The sequence below is a fragment of the Oncorhynchus mykiss genome, chromosome 25 (genome assembly GCF_013265735.2).
Source record: "Oncorhynchus mykiss isolate Arlee chromosome 25, USDA_OmykA_1.1, whole genome shotgun sequence".
Classification (NCBI taxonomy): Eukaryota; Metazoa; Chordata; class Actinopteri; order Salmoniformes; family Salmonidae; genus Oncorhynchus; species Oncorhynchus mykiss.
In genome coordinates, this window is record NC_048589.1 from 41,739,690 (window position 1) to 41,761,098 (window position 21,409).

The 21,409-nt window shown below is 44.1% G+C and overlaps 1 protein-coding gene across 12 annotated transcripts; it reads left to right on the forward strand.

The window, feature by feature from the left end:
* Positions 1-483: 483 nt before the first annotated feature.
* LOC110505959 (protein salvador homolog 1) lies at positions 484-17,705 on the forward strand. 12 transcript variants are annotated; one of them, XM_036962841.1, is made up of 6 exons: positions 484-770; positions 947-1,042; positions 1,568-2,089; positions 13,292-13,562; positions 14,556-14,711; positions 16,004-17,325. In XM_036962841.1, exons 2-6 carry the CDS (start codon positions 949-951, stop codon positions 16,224-16,226), a joined length of 1,266 nt encoding a protein of 421 aa, XP_036818736.1. In that variant the 5' UTR covers positions 484-770; positions 947-948; the 3' UTR covers positions 16,227-17,325. The 12 variants fall into 12 exon arrangements, 1 of the variants encoding a protein (XP_036818736.1); XR_005039551.1 differs by adding an exon at positions 17,385-17,705 and having other exon boundaries at positions 486-1,042; positions 16,004-17,351; XR_005039552.1 differs by adding an exon at positions 17,398-17,705 and having other exon boundaries at positions 486-1,042; positions 16,004-17,351.
* Positions 17,706-21,409: the final 3,704 nt, after the last annotated feature.

The following is a 21,409-nucleotide window of genomic DNA, read 5'->3' on the forward strand; positions in this document are numbered from 1 at the left end:
CAGTACCTTTTTGTTTTAAGGTTTTTCATTCATCTTTCAATATAATATTAGGAAATATGTTGCATATAACTTATTTGTATCCAATAATAATTGTTTGTCTCAAAGAATGTTAAATTGATCACAAAAGTTTTTTTTTTTTTTTACCATGATACTAAACCACTGTACCAAAGAACATTCCTGATAAGGAATGACAACCCATTCTCATATGGGATGTGAGGATATTTGTAGGTATTTATTCAGTTGGGCCATTCCTTCAAAACAGACTTTGACAAGAGGCTACTTGGGAAGGTGCAGTGGTCTATTTGGCTACAAACAAGTGCTATCCTTCAAACTACAAAAAAATAAAAAGTTAATAAAATGTACGTTTATTTTTTAATTAAAAATAAATAAAAAATACCCCCCTTTAACACCCTATTTTTACCCCCCTTTTTCTCCCTATTTTTTTACCCCCCTTTTTTCTCCCTATTGTATTTTAAACTGTGAGCATATGTAGCTACGGTATGACTTCACTGTGGTATTCCCATCCCACAACCCTCCGCGGGCTGGAATGAAGTGAGGAGGCGGTGAGCAGTTTGTGTGGAGCTGATGACATGGGCTGGAGAACTCCACTGAATGGAAAAGCTACTTCGACTTCAACTGGCTTGGAGAAGAAAAACAGTGATTTAACTGGGCGAAAATAGTTTACTTCAGCAAAACTGGCTAGAATTAGTTGATACAAGCAATCGTTCTATTTTGGCTGATTGTCTAAATTGCCAGAATATTAGCAAAAGGTATGCGTAAGTTAACTAACGTTAGCCAAGTCTGTAGTTTAATTAGCCTAGCTAGCTAGCTAGCTAGCTAACTTTAGTTAGCTAAAATGTACACACTACAGATTGGAAGGGACGCTCGTAGTTTTTGGGGAACTTTCCACGAGTTTATTACATTGCATTGATGTCTCCTTTTTGAGTTATGCTTTCAAGAAAGAAAAGTAAAAGCGAGGCGTCGAAACCAGCGGAAGTACACGGGAAATATGTGAAGAAGGAGACTTCACCAGTCCTGAGAAGTAAGTTGATTGGCCAACTAGCTACCTAGGTTAGCAATGTCTCTTCGTTCACTTTTTACAAGTCGCGAGTTTTTGGTCATATGTTGATACCCAATCATAAGAAGTTTGGTAAACGTAATATTTAATAGTTACTGTGTCTTCTGCATGTCTAACTAGTAGCTAGCTTGCCAGCGTTTGCCAAAGTTGATTATATATGCGGCTAACTAGTTAGCTAGCTCTGGTCCCAAGCGCTATTCAGCTAACTTGTTAGCTAGCTCTGGTCCCGAACGTTACATTAATACATCCATTGTTGATTTCCAAACATGATTTTGTTGAGTGAAAGGCTTTAGTTACTAACTAAAGATGTTGGTAGAGCGCGGACGAGTCCGAACTCTAATCTGAATGCTCAGAATGTAGAGACTGATTCCCGGGGTCTTTGTGTCAATGAGTGGATTGGTAAATTATTGTCGAATACCCAACTTTTTCAAGCTTGTGGTCCGTCTCCCCTCCCTAATGTTTTTGACACACACTGTTGGTCTGTTTCAGATCTCATGCCCTCATTCATCCGACATGGACCCACTATTCCCAGACGCACCGAAGTCCCTCTGCCGGAGCCTGGTCCCTCAGCCTACCCTGTGGGAAACAGCCCTGAACCTGTGGTGGTCCGCAACAAGAGTTTCCTGCGCGCCCCTGTGCAGAGACCACCCCACGAGGTGGCTCGGAGGGAGAGCCATAGGATGTCAGCCCCTCCGTACCTGCCACGTAGCCTGGGGGATATAACCCACGAGTACGGAGGCTCCTCGCAGTCCTTCCTCACGGACGTGAGCGCCGTGGCTGAGAACGGTGACGCTGGACGCTACTACTACCCCCCGCCTCCGGAACCTTACTACGACAGCCAGCAGCAGCAGCAGCAGCAGAGACGGCCTCAGCCCAGGCCCCAGCAGCCCAGAGCACCTGAACGCTTCCATGAGGACTATAGATACTATGAACATAACGAACATCCAAACTTCCAAAGACTACCACCACCACAACAACACACTTCGCCGACCCCAAACAGACCGCCAACAGGTAAGCATAAAGTGGTGGTTTCCCCCGACATAAATTAATCTTAGTCCTGGATTAAAAATAATTTTTAAAAATACATCTAAACTCTCCCAGAAACCACCCCAAATAAGTCTTACCTAATACTTTTAAAAAAAATTTATCAGTTGAACCCATTTCAATTGGATACAATATGCTCTTGCTAGTATCACTGCTCATTATTAAGCTTTACGTATCGGCCTTAGTCAGAGCTTTTTTCTTTTTGTCTTTGAAAAGCTCTGACGAAGGCCTTGAGGATGATACGTAAAGCTTAAAGAGCAGTGATACTAGCCAGAGCAGTGATACTCCAGAGCAGTGGTACTAGCCAGAGCAGTGGTACTAGCCAGAGCAGTGGTACTAGCCAGAGCAGTGATACTAGCCAGAGCAGTGATACTAGCCAGAGCAGTGATACTAGCCAGAGCATTGATACTAGCCAGAGCATTGATACTCCAGAGCAGTGATACTCCAGAGCAGTGATACTAGCCAGAGCAGTGATACTAGCCAGAGCAGTGATACTAGCCAGAGCAGTGATACTAGCCAGAGCAGTGATACTCCAGAGCAGTGATACTCCAGAGCAGTGATACTCCAGAGCAGTGATACTCCAGAGCAGTGATACTCCAGAGCAGTGATACTCCAGAGCAGTGATACTAGCCAGAGCAGTGATACTAGCCAGAGCAGTGATACTAGCCAGAGCAGTGATACTAGCCGGAGCAGTGATACTAGCCGGAGCAGTGGTACTAGCCGGAGCAGTGGTACTAGCCGGAGCAGTGGTACTAGCCGGATCAGTGGTACTAGCCGGAGCAGTGGTACTAGCCGGATCAGTGGTACTAGCCGGAGCAGTGGTACTAGCCGGAGCAGTGGTACTAGCCGGAGCAGTGGTACTAGCCGGAGCAGTGGTACTAGCCGGAGCAGTGGTACTAGCCGGAGCAGTGGTACTAGCCGGAGCAGTGGTACTAGCCAGAGCAGTGATACTAGCCAGAGCAGTGACACTAGTCAGAGCAGTGACACTAGCCAGAGCAGTGGTACTAGCCAGAGCAGTGATACTCCAGAGCAGTGACACTAGTCAGAGCAGTGATACTAGCCAGAGCAGTGGTACTAGCCAGAGCAGTGGCACTAGCCAGAGCAGTGATACTAGCCAGAGCAGTGATACTAGCCAGAGCAGTGATACTAGCCAGAGCAGTGGTACTAGCCAGAGCAGTGATACTAGCCAGAGCAGTGATACTAGCCAGAGCAGTGGTACTAGCCAGAGCAGTGGTACTAGCCAGAGCAGTGATACTAGCCAGAGCAGAGGTCGGGTTTCTGTTTTTCCTCTCTCAACTTATTCAACTGTTACCATACACCTTTTGAAATTTGATACATATTTAATAAAGGAGCATAATAAAGCTATGACTCAGTAGTTTAGTCAACAAGAAGAAAATGATGATTGAGGCCTTAAATGCACACAGCAGTAAAAAAGCCACGTTTTCCCAGCTGAAAGACAATGGCCAGAGCTTTAGCCATGAGGTTGCACACCAATTTAAGTCAAGTCGTCATTTTAGTCAAAGTATAATGTCATTTGGGCTTGAAGTGACACATCTGAACTGCCCACTACAAATCTGTGTGATTCTTATATGACATACAAATTATTTTAGGTTTTCGTTTTAGGACTGGGTTTTATTTTAATGTTTACCAACCTCCAGCACACCATCGTTTATTATTCAGAAACAGCTGCAAAGTTATTTTTCTTCGTGACTGAGATGAGCCAAACAGCCTTGTGTCCGCAATGATATGGGGTGTTATATATCTATATATATATAGTGCCTTGCGAAAGTATTCGGCCCCCTTGAACTTTGCGACCTTTTGCCACATTTCAGGCTTCAAACATAAAGATATAAAACTGTATTTTTTTTTGTGAAAAATCAACAACAAGTGGGACACAATCATGAAGTGGAACGACATTTATTGGATATTTCAAACTTTTTTAACAAATCAAAAACTGAAAAATTGGGCGTGCAAAATTATTCAGCCCCCTTTACTTTCAGTGCAGCAAACTCTCTCCAGAAGTTCAGTGAGGATCTCTGAATGATCCAATGTTGACCTAAATGACTAATGATGATAAATACAATCCACCTGTGTGTAATCAAGTCTCCGTATAAATGCACCTGCACTGTGATAGTCTCAGAGGTCCGTTAAAAGCGCAGAGAGCATCATGAAGAACAAGGAACACACCAGGCAGGTCCGAGATACTGTTGTGAAGAAGTTTAAAGCCGGATTTGGATACAAAAATATTTCCCAAGCTTTAAACATCCCAAGGAGCACTGTGCAAGCGATAGTATTGAAATGGAAGGAGTATCAGACCACTGCAAATCTACCAAGACCTGGCCGTCCCTCGAAACTTTCAGCTCATACAAGGAGAAGACTGTTCAGAGATGCAGCCAAGAGGCCCATGATCACTCTGGATGAACTGCAGAGATCTACAGCTGAGGTGGGAGACTCTGTCCATAGGACAACAATCAGTCGCATATTGCACAAATCTGGCCTTTATGGGAGAGTGGCAAGAAGAAAGCCATTTCTTAAAGATATCCATAAAAAGTGTCGTTTAAAGTTTGCCACAAGCCACCTGGGAGACACACCAAACATGTGGAAGAAGGTGCTCTGGTCAGATGAAACCAAAATTGAACTTTTTGGCAACAATGCAAAATGTTATGTTTGGCGTAAAAGCAACACAGCTGAACACACCATCCCCACTGTCAAACATGGTGGTGGCAGCATCATGGTTTGGGCCTGCTTTTCTTCAGCAGGGACAGGGAAGATGGTTAAAATTGATGGGAAGATGGATGGAGCCAAATACAGGACCATTCTGGAAGAAAACCTGATGGAGTCTGCAAAAGACCTGAGACTGGGACGGAGATTTGTCTTCCAACAAGACAATGATCCAAAACATAAAGCAAAATCTACAATGGAATGGTTCAAAAATAAACATATCCAGGTGTTAGAATGGCCAAGTCAAAGTCCAGACCTGAATCCAACCGAGAATCTGTGGAAAGAACTGAAAACTGCTGTTCACAAATGCTCTCCATCCAACCTCACTGAGCTCGAGCTGTTCTGCAAGGAGGAATGGAAAAAATGTTCAGTCTCTCGATGTGCAAAACTGATAGAGACATTCCCCAAGCGACTTACAGCTGTAATCGCAGCAAAAGGTGGCGCTACAAAGTATTAACTTAAGGGGGCTGAATAATTTTGCACGCCCAATTTTTCAGTTTTTGATTTGTTAAAAAAGTTTGAAATATCCAATAAATGTCGTTCCACTTCATGATTGTGTCCCACTTGTTGATTCTTCACAAAAAAATACAGTTTTATATCTTTATGTTTGAAGCCTGAAATGTGGCAAAAGGTCGCAAAGTTCAAGAGGGCCGAATACTTTCGCAAGGCACTGTATATATGCTGACATTGCTTTGCTCATTGGATGTGGCGAGTAGGCTGCTCATTGGATGTGGCGAGTAGGCTGCTCATTGGATGTGGCGAGGAGGCTGCTCATTGGATGTGGCGAGTAGGCTGCTCATTGGATGTGGCGAGTAGGCTGCTCATTGGATGTGGCGAGTAGGCTGCTCATTGGATGTGGCGAGTAGGCTGCTCATTGGATGTGGCGAGTAGGCTGCTCATTGGATGTGGCGAGTAGGCTGCTCATTGGATGTGGCGAGTAGGCTAGTAACCGGCAGGTTGCAAGTTCAAATCCCCGAGCTGACAAGGTACGTCGTTCTGATCCCTGACTGCCACTGTTCCTAGGCCGTCATTGAAAATAAGAATTTGTTCTTTAACTGACTTGGCTGGTTAAATAAAGGTACAATAAAAATATTCAATGGTTAATTCCTGGACTGCCACTCTTCAGTATGAGCATGAATGCATTGGCCATGAAGCTATATTGTAACTAGTCAACACAGCTTATAAACAGGTGTAGAAGTCTGTCTTTGCTGCTACCATTCTTCCGGGTACTCAGCTAGCAGATCCTTGTTTTTTTTTTGTTGTTGTTTGGATAGAGCCTTTAGAGAAAGGGGTGGTGCCGGTTCAGTTAAACCTCACTGTTTGGATCTTCAAAATGTAGTCTGGCTGCAAACTAGTAATTTGCAGACTGAGTGGGACCGCCCGCCCGCCCCAAGTCAAATACCTCAATCCCAGACTGCTTCATTTCAGATGTTTTACTCTCCAAGGCTTTCTCTGTGTGTACAGTAATCCTTAAGAGTCGATTTGACGCGACCGTTCGAGTCGTCTCAATACACCGCATCTGCCTTTTCCGTCTGTCTTGCCTTTTTCGTCTGTCTGCCTTTTTCGTCTGTCTGCCTTTTTCGTCTGTCTGCCTTTTTCGTCTGTCTGCCTTTTTCGTCTGTCTGCCTTTTTCGTCTGTCTGCCTTTTTCGTCTGTCTGCCTTTTTCGTCTGTCTTGCCTTTTTCGTCTGTCTTGCCTTTTTCGTCTGTCTTGCCTTTTTCGTCTGTCTTGCCTTTTTCGTCTGTCTTCCCATCCGCAGTGTAAAATGGCAGAGCTTTTACGACTCTGTCAGACCAGGAGATATCCTGAAAATTGGTCTTGTCACAAACATGTGTAATGTAAACGACCCCCCCCCCCTCACAAGCGCCATAGGACCTGTCTGAAGTCGCTACCATCGACGTGTCAACTTCTGTCTGTAGCCAAAACTGTTCTGGCTACAAACTAATATGACCCTACTGTGGGAAGGGGAGACTCACAAACACAATGGTGTTCTGTTTTTAAGGTAACCCGGTACCAGTTTTAAAAAATGTTTGGGAGTATGTTTTAGTAGTTTTGTGCCAACACAACAACAACAAAAGTGGTTAAATATGTGTAAAATAATTGATGTTGTACCAGTCAAGTTTGGACACACCTACTCATCCAAGGGTTTTTCTTTATTTTTACTATTTTCTACATTGTAGAATAATAGTGAAGACATCAAAACTATGAAATAACACATATGGAATCATGTAGTAACCAAAAAAGTGTTAAAACAAATCAAAATATATTTTTGCTATGAAGTTTTTTAAAGTAGCCACCCTTTGCCTTGATGACATCTTTGCACACTCTTGGCATTCTCTCAACCAGCTTCATGAGGTAGTCACCTGGAATGCATTTTAATTAACAGGTGTTCCTTTTTAATTTGTGTAATTTCTTTCCTCCAATCAGTTGTCCAATGTGACAAGACACATTTTGTTATTCTAAAATAAAATTTTAAATCTAGACAATACCCCATATTGACAAAGCGAAAACAGGTATTTGGACATTTTTGCAAATTTATTACAAATAAAAAAAAAAAAAAAAAGATGCCTTATTTACATAAGTATTCAGACCCTTTGCTATAATACTCAAAATTGAGATCAGGTGCATCCTGTTTCCATTGATCATCCTTGGGATGTTTCTACAACTTGATTGGAGTCCACCTGTGGTAAATTTTTTTTATTGATTGAGCATAATTTGGAAAAGCACACACCTGTAAGGTCCGACAGTTGACAGTGCATGTCAGACCAAAAACCAAGCCATGAGGTCGAAGGAATTGTCCGTAGAGCTCCGAGACATGACTGTGTCGAGGCACAGATCTGAGGAAGGGTACCAAAACATTTCTGCAGCATTGAAGGTCCCTAAGAACACCGTGGCCTCCATCATTTTTTTTATTTAATCATTTTTGAACCACCAAGACTCTTCCTAGAGATGAATGCCAAGCGTCACATTTGGAGGAAACCTGGCACCATCCCTACGGGAAAGCGTGGTGGCAGCATCATGCTGTGGGGAAGTCTTGAATGTCCTTGAGTGGTACAGCCGGAGCCTGGACTTGAACCCGATCAAACATCTCTCGAGAGACATTGAGAATATCTGTGCAGCAACACTCCCCATCCAACCTGGCAGAGCTTGAGAGGATCTGCAGAGAAGAATGGGAGGAACTCCCCAAATACAGGTGTGCCAAGCTTGTAGCGTCATACCCAAGAAGACTTGGCTGTAATCGCTGCCAATTGTGCTTCAACAAAGTACTAAGTAGAAGCACGGTACTTGTGTAAAAGTTGATATTTCCATTTTTTATTTGTAAATTAGCAATTTCTAAAACAATTTTAGAATAAAGCTGTAAATACCCAAAATGTGGAAATAGTCAAGGGGTCTGAATACTTTCCTGAAGTATGAATACTTTTTGCCTCCAGAAAGTTTTCATACCCCTTAACTTATTCCAAGTTGTGTTACAGCCTGAATTAAAAATGTCACACGCATCTACACACAATACCCCATAATGGCAGTGAAAATCTTTTATTTTATTTTTTAGAATTGTTTGCACATTTATTAAAAGTGAAATACAGAAATATCTTATTTACCTGAGTCAATGCATGTTAGAAGCACCTTTGGCAGCGATTACAGCTGAGAGTCTTTCTGGGTAAATATCTAAGAGCTTTTCAAACCTGGATTGTGCAACATTTGCCCATTTAAAAAAAAAAAAAAAAAAAAAAAAAAAAAAAAAAAAAAATATTCTTCAAGCTCTGTCCAATGTGGTTATTGATCATTGCTAGACAACCATTTTCAAGTATTGCTATAGATTTAAGTCCAAACTTGGTCCCTCTGGAACGTTCACTGTTGTCTTCTGGGTAAGCAACTCCAGCGTAGATTTGGCCTTGTGTTTTAGGTAATTGTCCTGCTGAAATGTGATTTAATCTCCCAGTGTCTAGTGGAAAGCAGACTGAACCAGGTTTTCCTCTTAAGGATTTTGCCAGTGCTTAGCTCTATTCCGCTTCTATGCTGAAACTTCCCAAGTCCTTATCGATGACAAGCATACCCATAACATGATGCAGCCACCACTCTGCTTGAAAATATGGAGAGTGGTACTCAATATGCTGCATATTTGGGGCAAATCCAACAACACTTTGTTTTCAGGACAAAAAGTTAATGGCTTTGCCACATTTTCTGCCAGTATTACTTTAGTGCCTTGTTGCAAACAGGATGCATTTTCTGCCAGTATTACTTTAGTGCCTTGTTGCAAACAGGATGCATTTTCTGCCAGTATTACTTTAGTGCCTTGTTGCAAACAGGATGCATTTTTGTTGTTGTTGGAATATTGGTATTCTGTACAGGCTTCCCTCATTTTACACTGTCAATTAGGTTAGTATTGTGGAGTAACTACACTGAACACAAATATAAACTGTTAGGTTCTAAATTAACCTTTTATAAAATTTCACAGACGATTTAGTAAAGCTCAAACCAAGTTTTATTCACTGATTGGGCCATACAGCTCTACAGACAGACACAGTACCACCAGTGGTAGTATGTGTGTATATATATATATATATATATATCACAATTTGAGTGACGTCCTCCTTCTCTCTAAGCATTACATATTTATTACTAGGCAAGAAATTAAGTGACGCGGGCAATAAACTGTTCCTTCTCCCTTAATGTGACCTGACCGGATCTCCATTCCTCACTAAACCCACATCTCTCCACCCTTATCAGTGCCTGCCAACCATGGGATTATCTTTCCTTCACTCGGTACATTCCAGTTTAATTGCCTCCACCATATACATTCCTCTTACACATACCCATTCACTTCTGGTGTAGAAACCAGACTACGGCACGGCTCAATATTTCAATTGGATACATGATCATTTAACTTGCCTAGTTTAAATAAAATAATAATAATTAACATTATTTCAAGGTTAGGAGTCAGAACTCAGAATCCATCAAAACTCTACATGTAAAGTGTTTGTCCGATGTTTCATGAGCTAAAATAAAACATCCCATAAATGTTTTTTTTACACACACAAAGCTTATTTCTCTCAAATGTTGAGCACACATTTGTTTACATCCCTGTTAGTGAGCATTTTTACATTACGAAGACAATCCATCCACCTGACAGGTGTGGCATATCAAGAAGCTGATTAAACCACATGATCATTACATAGGTGCACCTTGCACTGGGGACAATAAGGCCACATCACAATGCCACAGATGTCTCAAGTTTTGAGGGAGCATGCAATTGGCATTCTGACTGCAGGAATGTCCACCAGAGCTGTTGCCGGAGAATGTAATGTTCATTTCTCTACCATAAGCCGCCTCAATTCGTTTTAAAGAATTTGTCAGTACTTCTAACCAACCGTAAACCATGTGTATGGCGTTGTGTGGGCGAGCGGTTTGCTGATGTCAACGTTGTGAACAGAGTGCCCCGTGGTGTGGTTATGGTATGAGCAGGAATAAACTACGGACACAATTACATTTTATTTATGTCCATTTGAATACACAGAGACAGCATGACGAGATCCTGAGGCCCATTGTCGTGCCATTCATCCACCGCCATCACTTCATGTTTCAGCGTGATAATGCACGGCCCCATGTCGCAAGGATCTGTACACAATTCCTGGAAGCTGAAAATGTCCCAGTTCTTCCATGGCCTGCATTCTCACCATATCAATCAACTTTACCCCCAGGCAGGATAGGAACCCCACCCACTTTGTCCCCAACCCACTAGATGGATGTGCTTTGGCAATCTTCAAACCACCAACTAACTACCCTGAGACAAGGCCCGAGTATAGCCCATGAAGATCTCCCCACGGCACAAACCCGATGGGGGCGCCAACCCGGACAGGAAGATCACGTCAGTGACTCAACCCACTCAAGTGACGCACCCCTCCCAGGGACGGCATGAAAGAGCTCCAGTGACTCAGCCCCCATATTAGGGTTAGAGGCAGAGAATCCCATAGAGCCTGTTTGGGATGCTCTGGATCGACGTGTACAACAGCGTGTTCCAGTTCCCACCAACATCCAGCAACTTCACACAGCCAATGAAGAGGAGTGGGACAACATTCCAACAGGCCACAATCAACAGCCTGATCAACTCTGTGTGAAGGAGATGTGTCGCGCTGCATGAGGCAAATGGTGGTCACACCAGATACTGACTGGTTTTCTGATCCACGCCCCCCTACCTTTTTTATGTTTTAAATTGACAGAATTCATACCTTTTCAGTCATTTTAAATGGTAAAGTCTAGTAATTTTACACACAATAACACAACTAATGTTTCTAATCTGTGGAGGTCAATATTTTTTGATGAATTATTCAATAGTTTCGCTGTGTATTTTGGATTGAAACAAGGCATTAGAATGTACCAGGGGACACCAAAAATATTGATAGTTTGGCTGTCTACTTTTTCTAGGTGGCTGGCTACTCCCAGTACTGTTACTAGTACAGATTAAAGCTTTTTGGTGATTTACTAGTTGTCCCAGTTAATTTCTCCTCTCAGACAATGCTCTGTAACAGACCGAACCAATGTTTCCCCTCTCTGTGGACGGAGGAGTGTGTTTCTGTGGAACGCGTGCACATTCCAGTCCTTCACTCACGAGCTGGCTAAGAGCACTAATCGTGTGTTGTCGTCCATCACTCCCAGGCAGAATTGATCAGATTCCAGCTGAAAATATCTGCTCTCTATTTTTTTGATGCTACAGTTCTCATTTTAATTTAAATGTAACATTTTATTTCCATGTTAACGTACCCATGAGCATCAACCAATTGTGTGTGTGTGTGTGCGTGTGTGTGTGTGTGTGAACCCCTGGATTTTTACTTTCAGTTTTGTACACCAGCTGAAAATACAATGGTTTTGATTAGAGGTCGACCGATTTAGATTTTTCAACACTGATACCGATTAATCTGCCAATTTTTTAAATGTTTTATTTGTAATAATGACAATTACAACAATACTGAATGAAGACTTTTAACTTAATATAATACATAAATAAATTCAATTTAGCCTCAAATGAATAATGAAACATGTTCAATTTGGAATAAATAATGCAAAAACACAGTGTTGGAGAAGAAAGTAAAAGTGCAATATGTGCTATGTAAAAAAGCTAACGTTTAAGTTCCTTGCTCAGAACATGAGAACATATGAAAGCTGGCGGTTCCTTTTAACATGAGTCTTCAATATTCCCAGGTAAGATGTTTTAGGTTGTAGTTATTATAGGAATTATAGGACTATTTCTCTCTATACCATTTGTATTTCATATACCTTTGACTATTAGATGTTCTTATAGGCACTTTAGTATTGCCAGTGTAACAGTATAGCTTCCGTCTCTCTCCTCGCTCCTCGCACAACGACAACAGCCACCATCGAATCAGCGTTACCTATGCAGAGCAAGGGGAACAACTACTAGAAGGCTCAGAACGAGTGACGTTTGAAACGCTATTAGCGCTCAGCCCGCTAACTAGCCAGCCATTTCACTTCGGTTACACCAGCCTTATCTCGGGAGTTGATAGGCTTGGAGTCATAAACAGCGCAATGCTTGACGCACAACAAAGAGCTGCTGGCAAAACGCACGAAACGCACGTGCTGTTTGAATGAATGTTTACGCGCCTGCTTCTGCCTACCACCCCTCAGTCAGATACTTAGATACTTGTATGCTCAGTCAGATTATATGCAACGCAGGACACGCTAGATAATATCTAGTAATATCATCAACTAGTGATTATGATTTATTGTTTTTTATAAGATACTTTTAATGCTAGCTAGCAACTTACCTTGGCTTACTGCATTCGCATAACAGGCAGTCTCCTTGTGGAGTGCAACGAGAGAGAGAGGCAGGTCGTTATTGCGTTGGACTAGTTAACTGTACGTTTGCAAGATTGGATCCCCCGAGCTGACAAGGTGAAAATCTGTCGTTCTGCCCCTGAACGAGGCAGTTAACCCACCTTTCCTAGGCCGTCATTGAAAATAAGAATGTGCTCTTAACTGACTTGCCTCGTTAAATAAAAAATAATAATATGCAAATCGGCGCCCAAAAATACCGATTTCCGATTGTTATGAAAACCTGAAATCGGCCCTAATTAATCGGTCGACCTCTAGTTTCAATTATGTAAAATATATATTTCTCAGCGGCGTGGATGGTACAATGATTCTCTACACTATATATACTTTGCTTGTTTTGTCACAAACTGAAATTAGGCGAACTATTAGAATTTTTATCACAACACAGCGGATTCAAATAATTAAAGCTTGATGATGATCAGTTGGTTATTTGAATCGGCTGTGTAGTGCTAGGGCAAAAACCCTTAACGTGCACCCAGTGGGCCCCAGGACTGAGTTTGAGAAACCCTCCTCTAGGTAATAGGGGGTCATTTGGGAGTGGGATACAGCCTAACTGTTCTCCTCTTCTCCCCTCCTCTGCTCTCCTCTCTGGGTCCCCAGGTATTGGTCGGATGCAGGCTAAGTCTCTGGGGAACCTGTCCAGTCCGAGCGGCGAGGACCTCCCCCTGCCCCGCGGTTGGACGGTAGACTGGACCATCCGAGGCAGGAAGTACTACATCGACCACAACACCAACACCACCCACTGGTCCCACCCCCTGGAGAGAGAGGGTCTGCCCCCTGGCTGGGAGAAGGTGGAGTCAGCTGAGTTTGGGACCTACTACGTGGACCACCTCAACAAGAGGGCTCAGTATAGACACCCCTGTGCTCCTAGGTAGGCTGTAGAGACATACTTCCTTCCCGTGTTCCTAGGTAGGTAGACAGACAGACATACTCCACCCCTGTGCTCCTAGACAGACAGACAGACTCCACCGCTGTGCTCCTAGACAGACAGACAGACTCCACCGCTGTGCTCCTAGACAGACAGACAGACTCCACCGCTGTGTTCCTAGGTAGACAGACAGACTCCACCGCTGTGTTCCTAGGTAGACAGACAGACTCCACCGCTGTGCTCCTAGGTAGACTGACAGACTCCACCGCTGTGCTCCTAGGTAGACTGACAGACTCCACCGCTGTGCTCCTAGGTAGACTGACAGACTCCACCGCTGTGTTCCTAGGTAGACAGACAGACTCCACCGCTGTGCTCCTAGGTAGACAGACAGACTCCACCGCTGTGCTCCTAGGTAGACAGACAGACTCCACCGCTGTGCTCCTAGGTAGACAGACAGACTCCACCGCTGTGCTCCTAGGTAGACAGACAGACTCCACCGCTGTGCTCCTAGGTAGACAGACAGACTCCACCCCTGTGCTCCTAGGTAGACAGACAGACTCCACCGCTGTGCTCCTAGGTAGACAGACAGACTCCACCCCTGTGCTCCTAGGTAGACAGACAGACTCCACCGCTGTGCTCCTAGGTAGACAGACAGACTCCACCCCTGTGCTCCTAGGTAGACAGACAGACTCCACCCCTGTGCTCCTAGGTAGACAGACAGACTCCACCCCTGTGCTCCTAGGTAGACAGACAGACTCCACCCCTGTGCTCCTAGGTAGACAGACAGACTCCACCCCTGTGCTCCTAGGTAGACAGACAGACTCCACCCCTGTGCTCCTAGGTAGACAGACAGACTCCACCCCTGTGCTCCTAGGTAGGGGAGGAAATGTAGACTTCTTCTTTGTTCTTTTTGTATTTTTTTTCCACATGATGATAAACTCAACTCCTAGCCTTTGTCCATACTTACTGTCCAACCCCCCTCTCCATCTGCTCCAGCGTGCCTCGTTATGACCAGCCCCCTCCCCTGCCCCCTCCGGTAGTGTACCAGCCTCGCCCCTCGGAGAGGAACCATCCGGTACTGGTACCAGCCAACCCGTACCACACGGCAGAGATCCCTGACTGGCTACAGGTGTATGCCCGCGCCCCGCTCAAGTGAGTGACGTCCACCTGGTTTTCCTCCCATATATCTGTGGGGATTTACCCCCGTACTTGTTTCCATGGCTGAGGCAGTGGGGAAAGCCTGGGGCTCGATACTGTACTCTTTCTCATAACTTAACAACTTGCATAAATATCCTGGAACAGGTTTTCGTGTTTGTTGATTTAGTGATGGCTACGTTAGAGGTTCTTGTCACCTTTGACTGTCGCTGCTTTACTGTAAGAGGGACTTAGGATTTTAGTAATGCTTGTTTAAAACCCAATGTATTATGATTACACTTCCCTGTGATGTGGACTTTCAGGAGGCAGACAGGATGTTCAGGTATAAGGATATGGACAGACAGGATGTTCAGGTATAAGGATATGGACAGACAGGATGTTCAGGTATAAGGATATGGACAGACAGGATGTTCAGGTATAAGGATATGGACAGTCAGGATGTTCAGGTATAAGGATATGGACAGTCAGGATGTTCAGGTATAAGGATATGGACAGTCAGGATGTTCAGGTATAAGGATATGGACAGACAGGATGTTCAGGTATAAGGATATGGACAGACAGGATGTTCAGGTATAAGGATATGGACAGTCAGGATGTTCAGGTATAAGGATATGGACAGACAGGATGTTCAGGTATAAGGATATGGACAGACAGGATGTTCAGGTATAAGGATATGGACAGACAGGATGTTCAGGTATAAGGATATGGACAGACAGGATGTTCAGGTATAAGAATATGGACAGACAGGATGTTCAGGTATAAGGATATGGACAGACAGGATGTTCAGGTATAAGGATATGGACAGACAGGATGTTCAGGTATAAGGATATGGACAGACAGGATGTTCAGGTATAAGGATATGGACAGACAGGATGTTCAGGTATAAGGATATGGACAGACAGGATGTTCAGGTATAAGGATATGGACAGACAGGATGTTCAGGTATAAGGAGATGGACAGACAGGATGTTCAGGTATAAGGAGATGGACAGTCAGACTGTTTAGGTATAAGGAGATGGACAGACAGGATGTTCAGGTATAAGGATATGGGCAGTCAGGCTGTTCAGGTATAAGGAGATGGACAAGTCAGGCTGTTCAGGTATAAGGAGATGGACAGTCAGGCTGTTCAGGTATAAGGAGATGGACAGTCAGGCTGTTCAGGTATAAGGAGATGGACAAGTCAGGATGTTCAGGTATAAGGAGATGGACAGACAGGATGTTCAGGTATAAGGATCTGTTCAGTCGGGAGACAGACATGATGTTCAGGTGCTCACCTCTCTCTTCCACCAGGTATGACCACATCCTGAAGTGGGAGCTGTTCCAGCTGGTGGATCTGGACACGTACCAGGGCATGTTGAAGCTGCTCTTCATGAAGGAACTGGAGCGCATCGTCAAGTCCTACGAGGCCTACCGTCAGGCCCTGCTGTCTGAGGTGGACCAAAGGAAACCGAGGCAGCAGTGGTACACACAGGCCCAGCAGCAGTCGGGCAAGAACTTCACAGGGAACATGTGAACTGGGTCGTAAATTCACTAGGAAGCAAACGGGGGAGAAAACAAAGAAGGACCTACCTGAATTTGTCCAATAATAAACCAGTTGGTTGTTGCTAAACAGTTTGCTACGGTGTGCACTAATGAATACAACCCCGAATTGACTGGACGGAGGAATGGGACTCTGTGCTAGCTCAACATTGGACTTTGAGGACTCTCATTCTACACTGTTCATACGAAGTTCAGCCCTGGTGAACTGTTGTCCCACCCCTCGGAGGTTACTACAGCACAGAGATCTCCTCCTCCTGAGGTTACTACAGTACAGAGATCTCCTCCTCCTGAGGTTACTACAGTACAGAGATCTCCTCCTCCTGAGGTTACTACAGCACAGAGATCTCCTCCTGAGGTTACTACAGTACAGAGATCTCCTCCTGAGGTTACTACAGCACAGAGATCTCCTCCTCCTGAGGTTACTACAGCACAGAAATCTCCTCCTGAGGTTACTACAGCACAGAGATCTCCTCCTGAGGTTACTACAGCACAGAGATCTCCTCCTGAGGTTACTACAGCACAGAGATCTCCTCCTGAGGTTACTACAGCACAGAGATCTCCTCCTGAGGTTACTACAGCACAGAGATCTCCTCCTGAGGTTACTACAGCACAGAGATCTCCTCCTGAGGTTACTACAGCACAGAGATCTCCTCCTGAGGTTACTACAGCACAGAGATCTCCTCCTGAGGTTACTACAGCACAGAGATCTCCTCCTGAGGTTACTACAGCACAGAGATCTCCTCCTGAGGTTACTACAGCACAGAGATCTCCTCCTGAGGTTACTACAGCACAGAGATCTCCTCCTGAGGTTACTACAGTACAGAGATCTCCTCCTCCTGAGGTTACTACAGTACAGAGATCTCCTCCTCCTGAGGTTACTACAGTACAGAGATCTCCTCCTCCTGAGGTTACTACAGCACAGAGATCTCCTCCTGAGGTTACTACAGCACAGAGATCTCCTCCTGAGGTTACTACAGTACAGAGATCTCCTCCTCCTGAGGTTACTACAGTACAGAGATCTCCTCCTCCTGAGGTTACTACAGTACAGAGATCTCCTCCTCCTGAGGTTACTACAGCACAGAGATCTCCTCCTCCTGAGGTTACTACAGCACAGAGATCTCCTCCTCCTGAGGTTACTACAGTAGGTTTCTACAGTAGGTTTCTACAGTCCTCCTCTGGCTCTGTTTTCTAAAGGCAGGAAGATTACAGGCTGACAGATCTGCTTGTTTGAATGTCCATAAATGACTATAATAAGATGACAGGTTGAGATTGTGCCTTTTCATCAATGGCAGCACTTGCTTGTTATTTTTTTAAATATTTTTTTGCTTTGTAAAATTATATTAAAACAATTCCATTTAAGGAGAGCAGGACCAGCAGTGTTGCCTTAGGAACTCGTTTCCATATGAATTCTGCTTCATAAATGTTTTTTGTAATTGTATCTCGCCCCATAAAACAGAAAGGATATTATTGAACTTTTTAACAATTTAATGTGATATATATATATATATATATAATTGTCATCAATACTTCCTTTTGTTGACACAATCCTCTAAAACGTATGTAATTGTCTTACAGAAGAATTTGAAGTTCTGGTATGGAATAGGTCTCCATGGAGACCTGACGCGTTGCAGGATACACTACAACGTTACGTGTCAGGAACTTGGCTCTGTGCATCACTATACGTCGTCATGTATGAATTAAATCACAATATCTTTATTATAATATGACCGGTGTATTATAGAAACACACAAGCTACTGGAAACATATCTAAAGCCCAAATTACACCCTATTCCTTACGAGCCCTGGTCAAAAGTAGTGCACTACATAGGGCAGTATATTTCCCTGGTCCTCCAGTACCCTCAACAGTACACCAACCCTGGTCCTCCAGTACCCTCAACAGTACACCAACCCTGGTCCTCCAGTACCCTCAACAGTACACCAACCCTGGTCCTCCAGTACCCTCAACAGTACACCAACCCCGGTCCTCCAGTACCCCCAACCCCGGTCCTCCAGTACCCCCAACCCCGGTCCTCCAGTACCCCCAACAGTACACCAACCCCGGTCCTCCAGTACACCAACCCCGGTCCTCCAGTACACCAACCCTGGTCCTCCAGTACCCTCAACAGTACACCAACCCCGGTCCTCCAGTACACCAACCCCGGTCCTCCAGTACACCAACCCCGGTCCTCCAGTACACCAACCCTGGTCCTCCAGTACCCTCAACAGTACACCAGCCCTGGTCCTTCAGTACACCAACCCTGGTCCTCCAGTACCCTCAACAGCACACCAGCCCTGGTCCTCCAGTACCCTCAACAGTACACCAACCCTGGTCCTCCAGTACCCTCAACAGTACACCAGCCCTGGTCCTTCAGTACACGTTGTTGTAGCCCTGGACAAACACAACTCATTGAGGGCTTGATGATTCGTTGACAAGTTACAGGGGTTACAATACGCGTACTGGGAAACACCAATATAGGGGATAGGATGCCATTTGGGGCACTACCTATATAACACTAATGGTTCAGATGTCCCAAGATGCCTTAGCTTTGCCAAAACAAACATCTGAAGTGCATTTCCTGATGATCTTCTGTATGTGAATGTACTCTGGCTGGATCCCAAATGGCACCCTATTCCCTATATAGTGCACTACTTTAGACCTATGGGCTCCGGTCAAACGTATTGCACTATGGGAATAGGGTGCCGTTTGGGAAGTCGCCTCTGATAATTGGTTATTTTCCGGATGTGGGTTTTGTAATGCCTTATGTTGTAATGGAGTGATGGTGACTGTCTCAGCTCTGTTCTGGGAGAGACCACAGCTACCAAGCTATGCAGTAACTGCTAGTTACGACCCATCTGTTCTTAATGATGTCACCATACAGCTAGTTACGACCCATGTGTTCTTAATGATGTCACCATACAGTTAGTTACGACCCATCTGTTCTTAATAACACCATACAGCTAGTTACGACCCATCTGTTCTTAATGATGTCACCATACAGCTAGTTACGACCCACCTGTTCTTATTGTCACCATACAGCTAGTTACGACCCATCTGTTCTTGATGTCGCAATACAGCGATCCAGCTAGTTACGACCCATCTGTTCAGAATGTCACCATACAGCTAGTTACGACCCATCTGTTAATGATGTCGCCATACAGCGACCCAGCTAGTTACGACCCATCTGTTCGTATTGTCACCATACAGCTAGTTACGACCCATCTGTTCTTAATAACACCATACAGCTAGTTACGACCCATCTGTTCTTAATGTCACCACACAGCTAGTTACGACCCATCTGTTCTTAATGTCACCATACAGCTAGTTACGACCCATCTGTTCTCAATGATGTCACCATACAGCTCGTTACGACCCACCTGTTCTTATTGTCACCATACAGCTAGTTACGACCCATCTGTTCTTGATGTCGCCATACAGCGATCCAGCTAGTTACGACCCATCTGTTCAGAATGTCACCATACAGCTAGTTACGACCCATCTGTTAATGATGTCGCCATACAGCGACCCAGCTAGTTACGACCCATCTGTTCGTATTGTCACCATACAGCTAGTTACGACCCATCTGTTCTTAATGTCACCACACAGCTAGTTACGACCCATCTGTTCTTAATGTCACCATACAGCTAGTTACGACATCTGTTCTCAATGATGTCACCATACAGCTCGTTACGACCCATCTGTTCTTAATGATGTCGCCAAACAGCGACCCAGCTAGTTACGACCCATCTGTTCTTAGTGATGTCACCATACAGCTAGTTACGACCCATCTGTTCTTTATACCATACAGCTAGTTACGACCCATCTGTTGATGTCGCCATACAGCGACCCAGCTAGTTACGACCCATCTGTTCTTAATGATGTCACCATACAGATGATGCTTAACCTCCATGGAGTGCAGATGCAGGACAAAAGCAATAGTTTGCTGCGAAAACAATTTCTCTCAAGCCTGTGGAAAAGGAAGGGGGGGGTGGGGGGGAGACTAAACAGTCTGTCTTCTTCCTCCAACCGATGCCTGTTTTTCATTCAAAACCCCAAACTATGCACTCAAGTAATACACAATCCTCTTATGTACAGTAAATTTCTTTAATCTGTAATTGTAACTATTGTCTTTTGAAAAAGCAACTATCAATAAATTATTTAAACCTATTGAGGTTATTTTTTATTCTTGTTTCATATTTGTAACACCATTCTGGCAGAAACGTACAAAATCTGACCAACATCGTTTTTTTTAACAAGTCGACACCGGGGGTGGTGTTCGGGGGGGGAGGGGGGGGGGGGAACTAGTGAGCGTTTTAGTATCGGAGTGCAGTCTACTGGTAGCCTCCCAGTCCCGGTTTTCTTTCCGTTTGATTCCTAATGAACGACGACGCGGATGGAAGTGATGTTCTCCTTGTTTTAGATATTAAATCACTGTATTTTAAAGATCGATGACGCTGAAGCCTTGTAGTGAATGTTACATTATACTGTAGTGTGGAAGACGACGAACAAATCACCGTGCTCCTATGTATTTGTCTGTGTGATTCCAAATGGCTTCCTGATTCTTATATGGTGCACTATTTATGACCAGAGAAGTAGTGCACTATATAGGGGAAGGGGTTCCATTCGGGACTCGGAACTCTTGTTACAATACAAACCTCTTATAACCATGACAACAACCTGACATGTAAATTAACATAGAACAAAATGGCCCCCCAAAAAATGTTCAATGGCTTTGATCCATGATCCTTAATGTATTAATATACAGTACCAGTGGACACACCTACTCAGTCAAGGGTTTCTCTTTATTTTTACAATTTTCTACATTGTAGAATAATAGTGAAGACATCAAAACTATGAAATAACACATGGAATCATGTAGTAACCTAAAAAAAAGCATTAAACAAATGTCTATATTTGAGATTCTTAAAAGTAGCCACTCTTTGCACTCTAGGCATTCTCTCAACCAGCTTAATGAGGTAGTCACCTGGAATGCATTTCAATTAACATGTGTGCCTTGTTGAAAGTGAATTTGTCGAATTTCCTTCCTTAATGCGTTTGAGCAAATCGGTTGTGTTGTGACAAGGTGGGGGGGGGGGGGGGGGGGTATACAGAAGATAGCCCTATTTGGTAAAAGTACAGCTCAAATAAGCATAGGGAAA